The sequence below is a fragment of the Odocoileus virginianus genome, chromosome 16 (assembly GCF_023699985.2).
Source record: "Odocoileus virginianus isolate 20LAN1187 ecotype Illinois chromosome 16, Ovbor_1.2, whole genome shotgun sequence".
Classification (NCBI taxonomy): Eukaryota; Metazoa; Chordata; class Mammalia; order Artiodactyla; family Cervidae; genus Odocoileus; species Odocoileus virginianus.
The window spans coordinates 8,738,847-8,754,718 of record NC_069689.1 but is presented as its reverse complement, the minus strand read 5'-3'; the positions used below and the strand labels follow the sequence as shown (position 1 = coordinate 8,754,718).

The 15,872-nt window shown below is 43.4% G+C and overlaps 1 protein-coding gene across 16 annotated transcripts in view; it reads left to right on the top strand.

Moving 5' to 3' along the window:
- Nucleotides 1-14,785, top strand: part of MARK3 (microtubule affinity regulating kinase 3) — a 101,682-nt gene extending 86,897 nt beyond the window's left edge. For 5 of the 16 annotated variants that reach the window (XM_070477761.1, XM_070477758.1, XM_070477760.1 and 2 more), the window contains 5 exons: nucleotides 5,325-5,486; nucleotides 6,190-6,447; nucleotides 10,346-10,372; nucleotides 11,624-11,668; nucleotides 14,242-14,785. In XM_070477761.1, the coding sequence (XP_070333862.1) occupies nucleotides 5,325-5,486; nucleotides 6,190-6,447; nucleotides 10,346-10,372; nucleotides 11,624-11,668; nucleotides 14,242-14,587 (838 nt within the window). In that variant the 3' untranslated portion in view covers nucleotides 14,588-14,785. Of the gene's footprint in view, nucleotides 1-5,324; nucleotides 5,487-6,189; nucleotides 6,448-6,871; nucleotides 7,014-7,886; nucleotides 8,287-10,345; nucleotides 10,373-11,623; nucleotides 11,669-14,241 lie in introns of those variants that run through there. The other 11 variants (XM_020913499.2, XM_020913498.2, XM_020913492.2 and 8 more) reach the window with 10 other exon arrangements.
- The last annotated feature ends 1,087 nt before the right edge of the window (nucleotides 14,786-15,872 follow it).

Below are 15,872 nucleotides of genomic sequence, written 5' to 3'. Positions count from 1 at the left end.
AATCTTACATTGAATAAGCATGATTTTTAAATACTAACAGTAATATATCAGTAAGGAGTCAGATCATACAGACCCCTTTCTAGGGGTTTCAAAATAAGAACTAAAAAAGTGGGATTAAGTAGATCCAGAAACCATACAGTAGAGTTCAGTTTGGATAGAGAGAAAAGAGAAGAAAAAGTTGGCTTGGTAGAGTAGTTAAATATATTCTATATAGAAAATATTTCTCAGATGGGCCTGGTTTTCCTTTTGTTTTGGAAGAGTAGCATAAAACTAAATTCAGAATGATGAGGTAAAGTGAGCAGAAAAGTTCTGAAATAGAAATCCATAAAATAAATTCACATCATCTTTCACTGTCCCCTGGCCTCTCAACTTGAACATTATTTGGTCATAGCACATTGTCATGTGTAGCATCAAAATTGTTTTTCTTCTTTTTCTGACATTTACTTTCTGAAATTACACTGTAAAGTTTCTTTTTCCTTAGATCTCACCAGTCAAATGAAATGTATGATCACTAACTTCTATAACAACCTATAAACAAAAATTCTATCATTTTTCATCCTTTAAACCAGACTATTTTGTCATTCCACAGACCACTTATGTTTGAATTGACATGAAGGGAAAAGCTTGTTCTGTGAGATTTCATTCATTCATTTTTTTTCAGTGACTTTTTAGAAATATTTACATCTTGATATTCTGTCTTTGAATCTTGTCTATGCTTGTTCTCTCCTAATAACATGAGTAGAGCCACTGGGCTAGATAACTTACAGATTAATGATTGGTATGTTTATTTTTTTAATAGTAGTCTGTTCTTTGGTAAATTTTCTTTTATTGCAATTGCTTTCTCAAATATATCAAATTGCTTGTAGTTCAGGTGACTGAGTAGGAGACACCAATAGAAGACTTAATTAGAAGTTTCTTTCTTTTTCTTTTGGCTCCACAGGATCTTAATTCTTAGTTCCCTGACCAGGGATTGATCCTGGGTCCCTGCAGTGATAGCGCCGAGGCCTAACCCCTGGATCACCAGGGAGTTCCCAGACATTTCTGTTAAGAATTTTATTTTTATTTATTTTTTTTTTTCTGTTAAGAATTTTAATCTGTAGAACGAGAAGAATGTTGTTTTCATGACTGTTGTTTTTTAAAAATTCTTCTAAATTGTTGAACTGTTCTCTCAGATTCCTCTTGAACTTTAGAATATACGGTTCTCTGAGGTACAGAGTCAGACTTTTCTTTGCAAGGCTGTTCAGACCGCCATCTCTCCGCTCCCTCGGTTTGTGTCTGTGTGCGTAGCTCCTCTAGTTCTCGTCTCCTGCGGCCACACAGTCCACTCTTTAGAAACAGTTTTAAGAATGCTCTTGATTTCTTTGGAGTCATTACCTGGTTTCTACCTGCAGATACCTTCCTCAGTGGGGCTGCCCCCTCTTTATCCCCACCTGGGCCTCGTTGCTCTGTTGGCATCAGTTATTTAAGTGCTCTCCTTCTGAAAGTATTGTCTTTAGTTAAACAGCCTCCCGCCACACAAAACGGGGCCCATAACTTTAATAATACCTGGATTTTGTTTTTGTATCTTATAAATGAATTGAAAAAGTATGGAAAAATATTGGAGGTTTGAGTGCCAAACTAGTGGTCATATTTTTTTTTTTACATTCAGTTAAGGAAGACATTAAATTTGATTACTTTTTCACCCTTAAAATAGATGTTTGAGTGATAAATTATTCACAGAGCCTTCTCTGTGCACAGATGACTTCTTTGGCAGATTGTTGCTTTTTCCTCTCCTATAGATACACACACACACACATATCTTATTCTTTGACTAAAATACTAGTGAGGTACAGGATGCCTGGATCTATGTTAACTTCTGGAAGAAAGACATGAATTCCTATTTTATCCTTTAGTATGTTCGACTTTTTTCTTAAATATGTGAGTGTTGTTACAGAATTCCAACATAAGAATGATCACGGCTAATAAAAATTAGATGAACAAAAAAGATTTTGTCACAGTTAACACATGTATCTTTGGATTATGTTTTTAATTCTGCTTTTGCCCAATCACTGAGTATGCTTTGCATCAGCAGCCAAAATGTTTCATATTGGAATGTTCCAATACAGAATAAAAGTTATACCAGACATATTTAGATATAAAGTCAAAAGATCAATAGGAACATCACACAGTTTGAATTTTAAGAAACAGTGCTATTTCTTTAAGTTAAGGTTTAAATAATGGTTTTTTTCCTTGGACCCAGAACTGCTAAAAATACGATGCAACCACTGTTTTGTTTGTGTAAATTTTTGTGGGATAGTCTGTGGAGTATAACCATCCTATTTGCCACATTTCTGAGGAAAAAATTTTGTCCAACTTTCACAACAACCAACTTGATGCAGCCCATTGTGAGTTGGGATTGTTTGTTGTAAATAGAACTTTTGTGAGTTGGTACAAACATGAAATTCCACAAACATTTCTTGAGTTTACTGATTCCTAAATTGAGACCTGCTTTGAGAGTTTTTTAAAAAAAAAATCTGTTTTGTTGCTTCCTTTTTGGAACTCGTGATATGACATGATTAAATTTCTAGAGAAATAATTCTTTTCATTGCTTGTAAGATTATGGAAAAAATTGAATAATTTATAATGAATATATCAATTTGCACTTCCTTAAAGGGTCTCTGACTCTAAGGAGGGTCAGTTTTTTGCTGCAAAGTACCTGTTCACATAGTCTTGCCTGCGCCCTCCAACCAGGGGGATAGCTCAGGGCGAATAGACTGAGCCTCTCCCTGTTCAGGATTCTGACTAAAAGCCATTTCCTCATCTGAGTCTTTGGGACCATTTATATATTCTCCAGGGAACATGCCAGGTAACCCCTACCACCTCTTCTTCCCCTGCTTTTTTTTAATGCACTTACTGATCCTAGGTCCTAATTTGGGCAAGAGAATGTCAGATGCTGGGTAGGGGAATAAAGCATGTTGACCCTTGACCTGCTCTGAACAGATAATAGAGCACAAAGGACAGTTGCATTTTTCTGTAGGACTTCCCTGGTGGCTCAGCTGGTAAAGTTATTTATCTGTAACTTAGTAAAGTAAAAGTGTATGTTTCTATGTGTACGTATGTCTGTATGTGCATGTTGAAAACAACAAAGCCTTTCTTCAAATAGTTGAATCATTTAAGACTCTATGTTGAGGTGACAGAAAATCAGTCCAAACAAATTTAAATTAAAGGGCATCTGTGAATTCTTGTAACTGAAAAAGTCCAGGGATAGAGTCAGGGTTTGGTTCTGCTACTTCTGCAGGAGTTGCTTGGTGGGCTCAGTGACATCAGCCTTGATGTCGTCCCACACTCAGCTCTGCTCATGCAGAAGCCCTGGGGCGCTGTTGGTTTGGCTGTGGCCTGCCCATCTCTAAATCTGTCACTGGCCAGGATAGTGGGAAAATCCAGCGGGGAGTCAGCGACATGGGGAGATGGAGACCAAGAACCTATTTCTCCCAAAACAGAATTCAGCTGCCAAAGGGGAAAAAAAAAAAAGTCAGAAACAAAAAAGTCAAATCCATTTTTATCTTTATAAGGTGATTGTACAGTTCTGTGACTGTATTAAAGTCACACTCACCCAAGTCAGAGGGCAGGATTGTCAAAGATAGAGGGGCAAGCAGATCTTCTTGAGTAGTTTATTATACAGACGTGTCTCCTTCATATTGGGCCTGCTGGAATTCCAGTGGCTCACCTCATTAACGTGCCTTTTCAGTTATTGAATATTCTTAAGCACCTGCTCTATCTGAGACATACTGCTGACCGCAAAGTAACTGTCCACATAGTCTTGCACATACAATGTGGGGTCACATTGAGGCTGCAGGCCGTGTTTCCAGAGCACACAATCAGACAGGAGTCACTGCAGTACAGTGGGGTGTGCATAGCAGGTGCCGTCACTGAATACACAGAGGGAAAGGACTAGCTCCGGGTGAGGAGGGCACTGGTGAAGCCTTCATGGAGGGGATAACCTCAGAGGTGAAGTTCTGATGAAAAGAGAAAGATGTCAGCTCTCCAGACACAGAGACTAGCTCCTGCAAAAGTTCTTTGACCTGATGCATGACCAAGAGACGGCAGGTCATCAGATGGGCCAGAAAGTCAAATTCCGGGAAGTGACAGTGGAAGGTCAAGCCTGAAGAGGTGGCAGGGGTGCAGCCAGACGGGCGCCTGAGGATGCGGCTCGGGTACCAGAGTGAGGAGTCTGAACTTTATCCTGAAGATGCCGTGTGCTTTTGCAAGGTTAAAAGCAGATAAGCGACAAGGACGAAGTCAGGTGTGTGTTTTAGGAAGTTCATAGCTGTATGGTGGACCTACTGGAAAGTGTGAGTTTGGAGAACAATGAAGACAGGTGGCTGAGGTCTGGGCTTGGAAGAGAGATGAAGTTCTGCCCAGAGACCCTCGGGTGTGGAGGCATGGGGCCCAGTGAAGTGCTGTGAGGGGTTGTGACACCAACAGGATGATCCAGCTGCTGTGTATGTCAGGCGTGAAGGAAAGAACCTGATGGTTTCTGGGTTTCAGGCTTTGAGAGGATTTCTGAAGAGAGACACTGAAAGAGTGTGGTCAGACTTCTAAATCCCTGATTATCCTTAACTGTTCCCTTTGAAGTTCCACGGACATGATGGCTGAGCTGGCATTAAGAATGAGAAAAGCCCTAGGTCGCTGTGTCCTGTAGCTAGCTGTGCCAGGTGGAACTGCAGGTGTGTGGTCACTGTGTCACTCTTTCTCTGTCTATAAAAACAGTTAATTTGCTCTTATTAGTTTTCCCACCTTGAAAAAAGGGGGCTTTGTTGACCTCTTAAGAATTGCAATTGTTTTTTATAAAGAAGTCAGTGTGCTTTGAGTGGGAATGGTTTGATAACATAGGATAAGTTGATAAGTACAACTAGTTACTACTACAGCCATAATTTTTCTAGTCCATTTAATGTATGACGCTGCTTTGGGAACAGGTTGAGAGCACAGCATATGTATTACAGATTCGCTTTGATTTGAATGGAGACATCTTTTAAGATAAGCTTTATTTTACACACAGCTCGGAGATCTTCATCACTCTCACATAAATATTCAAACATGTACAGTGTTACTTTCTTTTCTTTAAAGCTAATAAACTTTTAAAAATTACTGGTTTTTAAAAAGCAGATACAGATTAGCAATTACTCCAGAATCCCCAAAACGAGTTTAAGAGATTTTTGTTCTTTGACAGAAATGAGATGGTTTGGGGAGGAAGGTAATGTGCTTTGAACAACAGGTTGCTCTTTTTGTCACTGGTCCATCATACTGTTGTTTCTGCCTCTGCCTGAACCCAAACCCCCTCCCAGCCTGACAGAAATGTTCGCTTACGCAGCTAGCCCTGCCTCTGTTTGTAAGACATCTTCCACCTGTCGGCTGAGACATCAGAAGTCGATGTCCATGTCAGCCTCTGGGCACCCCAAGATGATGTTACCTCCAATAGACAGTGAAGGAGATAACTTCAAGGCTATGTAAGAAAAATGCACATTCCTTGTGAAACTAATGTGTACCCACTGCTTCTTAATTTTGTGCTGTGGATATTATAGTCTAAGGTTTTGTTCCAGTTGTCCACAAAGTGTCCTTCCTGTGTGTGGTTTTAGTTCAGCGCATCCTGTCTCATGGTGTCCCTGGTCATCTTTGTATCTTCATGCATCTTCATACTATAAAGGATGTAAGAAATTCCCCTTTCTCTCCAAGTTGCTTTCAGCATGTGGAATTTTACAATATTTATGCCATTTTTGTGCTTCCGAAACTTTTTAGTTGCCTATTCTTCAGTTTCACCTGCATAGCCTTTGTTTTTTTTTGTATTGGCAGGGTTCTCTGCATGTAAGCAATTTGAGAGGGAAGCAAAGGAAAAGAAGCTTGAGTTAGCTGTTCTTTGTTCTAGAATTTCCTTGCATTAATCTTGTCCTTGATAATATGTATGTATTGTTCCCTTCAACTCCATAAGGTGTTGTTTCACTGTGTACTATTCCTTTGGTACCCTTTGCCGTTTAACTTACCTTTTGCTCTTAAGTCCTATAAAATACCCCTTGGATCTGGATTTATATACTGGTTATCTCTACTCTATATCAAAGGTATATTATGATTATAAATGTTTGTGTGCCATGTTTGCTACAAAGCCAGGATTTTGTGAACAAAGTTCTAAGAATCTGTCGTTTGCTGATCTCCTAGCACCGTTCCTGACCAGAGAGCTCCAGTTGCTTCAACACACAGTATTAGTAGCACCACCACCCCAGATCGAACCCGATTCCCAAGAGGCACTGCCAGCCGTAGCACTTTCCACGGTCAGCCCCGGGAGCGGCGCACTGCCACGTACAACGGCCCACCTGCCTCACCCAGCCTGTCCCATGAAGCCACACCGTTGTCGCAGACTCGAAGCCGAGGCTCCACTAATCTTTTTAGTAAATTAACTTCCAAACTCACAAGGAGGTAAGTGCCAGGTGGTGCTGGTTGATTGGAGCAAACATAAGGGCAAAAGGAGAAGTGTTTCCCCCCCCCATTATGTGAAGCCACTGCACAGATGCTTTTCATTCTGTCTTTAGCTCACATTTTTCTGGTTTGTATATCTCACTCTGTACTTCTGAAACCTTTTAGAAGAGAAATTATAGAGCCCCGAGTGCTTTCACAACACTGAAAGTTCTCTAGTGCTTGGGAAATTGTTGTTCCTTAATTACCGTTTCTGTTAATCGTACACTTCTCCACATGGTGTGTGCACTGCATTTTAGCAAGACCCCAGATGTGGTGTTGTCCAGTGGCTGGTACCCTGCAAGCTGCCACTGAGGAGGACTGTGTGGTGTGACCACCCCTAGACACACAGGAGGGACACGGTGCCTCTCCTCTCGTTTCATTCCAGGGTCATGGAGGAGCATGCACCTCTTGCAGCTTAAATCTTGACATTCTTCTCTCTGTCGGCCTAAGGTATAATGAAAACAGATAGCATTCTTATATTGTGTAGTTTTGGAGATAAAATCCCTGCTTTATTCCCAGGAAGAAGCTAGTATCTGGTGATGTATAAAATCTTTTGTTTGTCCCGTTGACTGTCAGCTGGGGCCTTGGGAAATCTCTAAGGTACTTTACTTGCAGAATCTGGTCTAGAGGTTGCTAAGCCTAGAATCATTGGCTGCTACAAGAGGAAAGAGACAAGGTACCACTGTACACTGTTAGCAAGTAAGCGAAGGCCTCTTTAGTCAGGACCACTCGCAGGAAGCCTCCAAGCCCCTGCAGTTCCGGGGCACCTGGAGGAAGTTCTTTGTACTTGAGCCTCTCTGTGCAGTAGTCTCTTCTCCAGGTGTTCTGCAGATGTGCCTCTTAGAGACCCTCACAGGACAGTGATGGGGCCTTCCCAGAGTCTGGAAGGATAGATGCCCTCCTCACTCCTCCTCATTTCTCCGCACTCCCTGTGGTGCGTTATCCTGCTGATGTGTTCCATTCCATCTGTGTTACTTAACTGTAAGCTGGGTATCACTTGGCAGTCTCCTTAATGCCTCCAGTAATGTTATTTTAAATCAGCCATCTAAAACTTAGACAAAACAGGACTTCCCTGCCAGTCCAGTGATTTAAGACTTCACCTTCCAATGCAAGGGGTGAGAGGTCAATCCCTGGTTGGGGAACTAAGACCCCACATGCCTCAGGGCCAAAAACACAAATTGTGAGACAAAAACATAGTAACAAATTCAGTGAAGACTTTAAAAATGGTCCACATCAAAAATAATTCAGACAAGTCACATTAAGCTATCTTTTCCCAGATTATCTCTTCATTGTCAGGATGTTGAATACCAGATTAAGGAGGACTTCTGATACCCACTGGCAATTGACTAGAGATCAGAGGAGTAAAAAGTTTCTGGTCTACCCTCCTCTTCTCTTCTTAGCCCTTTTGCTGAGACCTCCCATTCCAGGATGGGCTAAAGAGCAGAGTGGTCCAAGGAGCCTTGCCAGATTCGGGTCACCCATTTATGACCACAGGCGAGACAGTGAGTTCAACCCAAGGAGAGTCTGATGACCCCAGAATAATGCATTGCCTCCTTTCAGGGTCATTCCAGGGGCTCTCCCAAGCCTCCCTGTGCCTTAGCTCATTCCTTGGAGACTAGGCTGCTTAGTATCAACTGGTATTTTGCCTTCTGGTCCCTGAGCGCGGAGGCGGGGTGTGGCAGTCAGCTCTGTCTAAGCTCCTGTCACAGGATGAGCAGCTTTGTGTCCTTGGGCTTTGGTCTCAGATGGGCTCTTTAAATAAAGCCTTGCACATCATTAAAATCCTTGCATTTATTTGTCTCCTTTGTGTTCTTTTTCTTTTGTCTTCTGAATTCTATCACTGATAAAAGTAGTATCAGCCACAATACATCAAATGCTTACTATGTGCTAACAAATAGATGTCTGTACATTTATCGATATGGAGATACTTGTTTTATATACCTATGTATGCATACATACATTCTCCCTCACACACACATTGAATCTCCACAGTCTACCCTGTGGAGTGTACATTATCCCAGTTCTATAGAAGAAACTGGAGATAAGATTCAGAGAGAATAAGGCACGTGTTCAAGATCCAATGGGAGAAGAGTGCTGAGTCAGGTCCATGGTTCTAGGAGGGGCCCTTGATCCCCACTACATAGTGTCCCTAATTGTTTATTTTATGTATTTGAATTGAAATTGAAGGCTGGGGTTCCTTGTTAAAAGTATCCTAGAGAGGGTCATCTTCCCCGAGGATTTCTCAGAAGTCCTCTCTCTGTGAGTTTGCGAGCAGTCCTGTGGCCTGCCACGGCGCTGTGCTTCTGTTGCTGCCAGTTCACTCTTAAAGGCAGGCGGAGTCCTTGCTGCTCCAGCAGCATCTTCTTAGCCTCCCCTAGTTATGGTGCTGATCAAAGCGAATGCCCAGAAGGCTCAGGTGTTGGCACTTGAGTGCCGCAGGGGAGACCTGCCGGGATGTGGCAGAACGAGGACTGGTGTCCGAGCTCGCCGCCTGCGCCTGGCTGCGCTGGGTGGCGTGAGCACTTTAGAGAGCCCGTCCGCTGCAGGCGGGACAGCCCGGGTGACGCGGGGGCCCGTGCGCCTGGGTTGTCCGCGTGCTCCCGAGGCGGCGTCCTCTTCGTCCCTCAAGGGCTTTGTGGGAGGACAAGTTAACGTCGGTCCTGTGACTCCTGAGCAGTCCCCTTAACTTTCCTCAGGTAGGAAAATCGGAAATGCAACTAGGTCTTAAAGACCTAAAGACCTTTTAATCAATTTCACAGGCATCTTTTCTACTGTGTGTATTCCAAGGTGTACTGCTCTTGATCTGAGTATGGAATGGTTATCTCCAGTAGTTATATACTTTTCAGATTGGTAGGTATCTGAAGCAGTGCCAAAGTCATCCCAAATTAGAGAAAAATAAAAGAACAAAAAGAAAACTGTTAATTCAGTCACTCAGCAAAATACTCATGGGTACTTCTGTGCTGTCACAGAACTGAGATTCAGAAGTGTCAGTAGTTTGACAAGCCAAGGACACACTCACCCAGGAATGCTTATCATGTCATCACACAGGCCTGAGCCATAGTTGGAAGTTTCTTTTGTCAAATTCAATTCAGTACAGCCTAAACATTTCCTTAAATTTTTTAATAAGCAGAGTCAGTTCTTTTAAATAGAACTCTTTCAATGTTTCAATGTATTACTTAAAAATGAAACCCCCAATGTCATTTATTTTTCTATCATTTTGGTATGAAAGCTTTAAAAAGTCTACTTCATTTTAAACTCCCAGGAACGTATTACAGTGCTGTATGTCAATTATATCAAAACTGGAAGGGAAAAAAAAATCTCCAATGACTTTTTTTTTCCCGCTCTCCTTAAAAAGTGATTTATATCGAGCCACTTTAGTAAGTATTGATTTTCTTCATGGATAAACATTTTATAATGAAATTTTTAATGTCTCTGTATAAGGTGATATTTTTTGTTCAAAGATATTTTGAAGAAAATTGAGAAATATTATTTTAAAAAATGTTACTTTATTTCTAGTACATTGAAAATGGCTTTTCTTTAATACAAGGTGTTGAATTTTATTATCTTAAGGTGTACCCATCTGAAAAACCTTAAAAAATTTAACTGTAGATACTGTCAATATTTACTGCTAAATTTTTTCTTATTAGTACAGATTTTTTTACATTTCTATTTAAAAGACACATACTCAGTTATTTGTGATAATTTTACTTTTTCATCAGATGTCACTGTTTTCATTGTTCACTAGGCAGGAGAGGAGCCCTGTTTTACTTGCTGGTTTTATTTTATCTGTAATAACTATTTAACTTATGCAAGTCATTTTTGTTAATTTTTTTTTTTTTTTTGGCTTAATTTCTTTTAGAAACATGTCATTCAGGTTTATCAAAAGGTAGGATTTATATATACACATTTTTTTTTCAATCCTCACCCCGAAATGGCTCCTGCAATTAACATCAGGTTTGGCTTTGTAGCCCTGTTGAAAACTAAACTTTCTGCTGAGAACTAAATACTTATTTCTTTGAAAGGAAATTGGAGAGGAAGAGATTAACTCTGTCAGGCATCTTAAAAGGGACTGTTGCACCCATGTAACAAGAGGCCTACGCATGCTCTGTGCATTTTCTTCCTTTGGTAGAATTGTTTAGCCTCCAAATAATTCTGTCTTCATACTAATAACACTTAGCATGCTTCTGTTTGAAGAATGAGATGTTCAGTAACAATATGCAATTAATGATTAGCCCCAGGCATGCAAAAGGTAAGTGGTAATTGTGTTTTTGTTTTTGTTTTCTTTTTTAATTTCATGGAGGATTGCATTTGGGAAAGGCTAAGAGTTGAAGAGTAAATAGTATTGTATCTAAAAGGCACTTTCTACCAACCTCTGAAGAAAGTATATCTTATTGCAGTAAATATTACTCTTACTAGGTGGATATTTTGTGATGTGACAGTCAAGAGACCAGGGGCATTGCTCACACTCTCAGGACACACGCCCTTCAGGGGAAAGTGGCCACTGCAGCCTTGTCATGCCCGCGCCTCTCAGCTCCCCAGAGGCCAGGCCATGGGTTTACCTGCAATGCCATAAGTGGGTCACAGAGAGGCTTTATTCACGGGAGCTCTTTGTCAGAAACCACAGGAAGAGTGCCTTCTTCCTTCCTTTTTTCCACTGTGATGATTTAATTGGAAACCCGCTGTACTTAGGGGCTGGAGACGGAAATGGCAACCCACTCCAGTATTCTTGCCTAGAGAATCCCATGGACAGAGGAGCCTGGTGGGCTACTGTTCATAGGGTCACAGAGAGTCGGACATGACTGAGTGACTAAGCACATACTTTGGGGAGTGATTAAAAAGTCAGAGTAACTGCAGTCGAAAGCCATGCACGTACACAGATTCCAGAACTGGGCAGGAATACCTGCTGTGTGTGAAGCAGATGTGCGGCCTGCCTCCTGCACGGCCTTCGTGGGCACACAGATGGTTTTTGGCTGAGTCACACCTGCAAGAGTAAGAGTTGTAATGAGCTCAACAGGTGACCAGAAAGTGCTTTGGGTTCGTTTTATAATGTCTTTATATTTGGGTTGGTTGTGTACTGGTGTGTAAGATTTCTTTTCTCTTTCCCACTTCTCTGTGCTTCTGCATTCTATTCATTGAGGCTTCCAACTGAATATGAGAGGAACGGGAGATATGAGGGCTCCAGGTGAGGGAAATGATTTTTACTTAAAATATTTCATAGGTATTTACTTCATTTCTGTGGCAGAGGCAACACTTTTCGAACATTCTGCGTCATATCCTTGCTCCACGTGGGGTTGCTTAGGGCAGGCAGCAGTCTGTGGTCAGGAAGCGTGTGTGCTGCTGGCGCCCGGCGGCCACGCGAGGGCGCTACAGTGTCGCCGCTGCCTGCACACCACCCATCCCCATCCGGGTTCATGCTAGTGTTTGGGTGTTAAAAGTGCCATTCCTCCTGCCTGCGCTCTCCTGAGGTCTGGGAGTCTGTAGCTGCACCATTGACATGTGAAGACTCCTGGCCTAGTTCTAGTCTCAAGGAAGGAAAGCAGAATATTTAGGAGAATGTCTTTTCTTTTCTTTCCTTTTTTGGCCTTGCAACGTGTCTTGTGGGATCTGAGTTCCCAGAACAGGGATTGAACTCCAGCCCTGGCCCCAGCAGTAAAAGTACCGAGTCCTAACCACTGGACCTCCAGGGAGTTCCCTAGGAGAATTTTCACATTTCAAATTAAATGTCTTTTTTTTATGTATGTGTAAAATGATTATGTGCGGCATTCCCAGGAGGTCCAGTGGTTAGGACTCTGAACTTTCACTGCCAACAGCCTGAATTCAGTCCCTGTTTGGGGAACTAAGATCCCACAAGCCATGCAGTGGAGCCAAAAAAATGAAAACAGAATGATTATGTGGTTGAGTGTTTTGCTTTTAAGTTTTGTTTAGCTGTCACTGCATGGATTTGGCTGTGGAGAGAGTGACCAGATGGGCTCAGGACTCTAGATTTCTTCCACATGGGCCCTTTTTTATACCGGTCACCATCATGCTGTTTCGGGTCCTTGTTAGTGCATCTACTCTCTTCCTGAGGCACAGCTCTGGTCATATGACTTCCCTGAGTGAAAGCCTGCAATGGCCCCCTCGCCTGATCCAGCATGTCCACACGAGGTCCTGTGTGGTCTCAGCAGCTCCAGGTTCCCCCGCACACAACCTCCTCAGCCTAGCAGAAGTTTGGGGCAAGAGCCAGGAGGCAACCCCAGCCTGGCCTGGAGCAGGTCTAGCTGCCCCGAGTTTGTTTCCCAGCCACAGTCGGAGGCGAAGGGACAGAGCCTTCCTCCTGGTGTGCTGAGGGTCAGGGGCTTGGTACACATTCTGTGCTTCTGTACCTCCTTGCCTTCGTTAGATTTCCTCTGCTCAGCAGGCAGGCTTAAGCCGCCTCCATCATGTTGTTGAAAGCCCCTGGGCTCTTCATAGCTCTCCTCAGTCGCTGCTCCCCACCTCTGCCCTCCTCGTCCCTTCTCTCTCAGTCCTCCCGAGAGGCGGGCTCCGCCTCTCTGTGACCCGAGCAGACCACCCGCTTCACCTGTGCTTTGGCTGTGGCCCTGGGGTTTAGTCTTCTCCCCTGACCCCGGCTCTGAGTGCGTTTGCTTTTTTTAAATAACCTATGTCATATTTAACAGCACTTTATACTTAGGAAGCTTTCAAACAGTTTTGGTAGATGTGAACCAAACTGTGTATTCTGCTAGCAGGTGGATGACAGGGAGAGCTACGCACATAGTAAAACCCATGGCCCACCCTTAGCGCTGATGAATTTGCCAAAGGATTGAGTGTATTAACGTATATACACTGGGAGGTTTTAAAGATCAGAGTGTTAGGTATTCACCGTCCTAACTGAGACCTCCAGAAACACGCAGGAGGCTGTAAGTAGCGGCTCCTGGCAGTAATGATGGGATGCTGCAGAGCAGACCCAGTAGGCGCCTGTTGGCGTTCCTTAGAGGGCCACGCCTGGGACCGCAGCCTGCGCTCTGAGAGTGTGTCCGGTCTGCATTCAGACCAGCCATTTTAGTGCTCAGCAGCAGAGAAGTCTCAACATGCCACTTCCCTGTTTCAGTAGTAAGAGTTATTTTTAACTGTGATGTTTGAGAAGTTTAAATGAACAGAATAGAAGGAAAAGCACTAAGGTTTTTGTAGGGATCTGAGAGAGTGGCCCACCTGCCACCCGGCTCTGTTCAACAGCTGTGGCCATTGACGGGGAAAGTGACTTTAAAGTCCGTCGTCACTGATTATCCTGAACAACAGTGAGAGTGGAGGTTATGATGAATTGAATATTTAAAAACCGGTAGGAAAAGCAGCCAGGCGGGGCAAAACTGGAGACTGGTGTGCTAACGCCACCTCCACGAGCTGGGCCTTTGAAGGGCTGTGGTAGGCCTTGCTGCCTGCAGCCAGCCTGGATGACAAGGGCTGGGCTCTTGGAGATGTGCTCAGATCGCTCTCTACCTTGCCTGACTCCCAAGGATTCTGTTTAACAAATTATTTTCTTAATTTTCACCAGATGACTGGTGAAGGTTTTTCAGCCAGGTAGATTTTTTTGTGCCTTGGCTTATGATGGGGTGGGAGAATGGATAGATGAATGCTTCTTAGAGAAGGAACTGATTACCAACGGTGAGCCTCTGCCGGAACGACCCAGGAGTCGTTTATTACACTGCACTGAGCTAGCTAGAGTAGAGAAGGTGGGGTTTCCTGTGCCATTAAGAATAAACCTGCCACTGTGCATTTCAGTCGCAACGTGTCTGCTGAGCAGAAGGAGGAAAACAAAGAAGCAAAGCCTCGTTCCCTGCGCTTCACCTGGAGCATGAAAACCACTAGTTCCATGGATCCCAATGACATGATGCGGGAAATCCGCAAAGTGCTGGATGCCAATAACTGCGACTATGAGCAGAGAGAGCGCTTCTTACTCTTCTGTGTGCACGGCGATGGGCACGCGGAGAACCTCGTGCAGTGGGAGATGGAGGTGTGCAAGCTGCCAAGACTGTCTCTGAACGGGGTCCGGTTTAAGCGGATATCAGGGACGTCCATAGCTTTCAAAAATATCGCTTCCAAAATTGCCAATGAGCTAAAGCTGTAACCCCTAATTATGGTGTAAATTAAGTAGCAGTTTAAAGTGTTTTCCTGAACACTGATGGAAATGTATAGAATAATATTTAGGCAATAACGTCTGCATCTTCTAAATCATGACATTAAAGTGTAAGGACGAGCGCACGCCTGGGAGCGAGAGCTGGCCTTTTTTCTACGAATGCACTACATTAAAGACGTGTGACCCGTGTGCCCTGTCTTCTTTCCATTGCCCTGAAGTCCGCGTGTGACGCCCGTCTCCACGGGCCTCCTGTCTGCGGGGGTGAGCGTGGGCGGTGTGCGTGCGTGTAGTGCTGCAGAAGCATCTCCTTACACTGGCAACCAGAGTTTTTATGAGTACCTCTGTGGGAGATTATTTGGTGCTAAAACATTAAAATTGCCAAGGAGGAAAATATTGAACTACGACTAAGAATTAACTTTAAGACTAGTTGATAATTAATACAGGTTTACAGTTCATGCCTGTGGTTTTGTGTTTGATGTTTCGTGTTTTTTTTTTTTAGTGCAAAAGGTTTAAATTTATAGTTGTGAACATTGCTTGTGTGTTTTTCTAAGTAGATTCACAAGATAATTAAAAATTCACTTTTTCTCAGTAAAATCTTGCTTTGTCTCCTGATGCTCTATTTAAGACCCAGATTAAGGCAGTGACTAAAAGTATGTTTTTGCCTCCACCGCCACCTTGAACAAAAGCAAATGGAAAGCATGTGAAGGCTAGGCCACTTTTTCCTTGTTGTGGATCCTAATATTTTGTCATTTCTAGCATCTTCTTTCCCCAAAGGCGCTGAAGGGAGAAGATTGCCCATGTGGCGACCAGAGCTGGACGGGAGTAGGGCGTGGCTGTCGGCCTCACCCTCGGGAGTCACGTGCGCCCCTGCGCGGAGAGATGCCAGGCCTTGGCTGCTCTGGGTCTGTTCTCCAAGAAGTATGTAATTTTCCTCTCTTGTCCGTTGTGATTCAGGGCATGAATTAGACCCACAGCCTTTTCCCAGCTGCTGCATGATTACGCAGAGGGGGTACTGAGGTCATCGGTCAGTCTGACGTCCCAGTCTCCTGGGAATGCTGTGACATTGGTGGCTGTGGGTTCTGGGCTTGTCTGTGGTGGTCCAGATATGACAGTCTGGACACAAGGTCATCAGTGCTTACGTCTACATGGGCAGGGAGGTGGTGTAGGTGTTTGGGATGCATCCCTGACCTCTTTTAAGTTCATGTCCTAATAGGGCAGCAGTCAGTAAACAGTAATTAAGTGTCTAGTACACAACAAAGGGGTCAATGGCATGAAA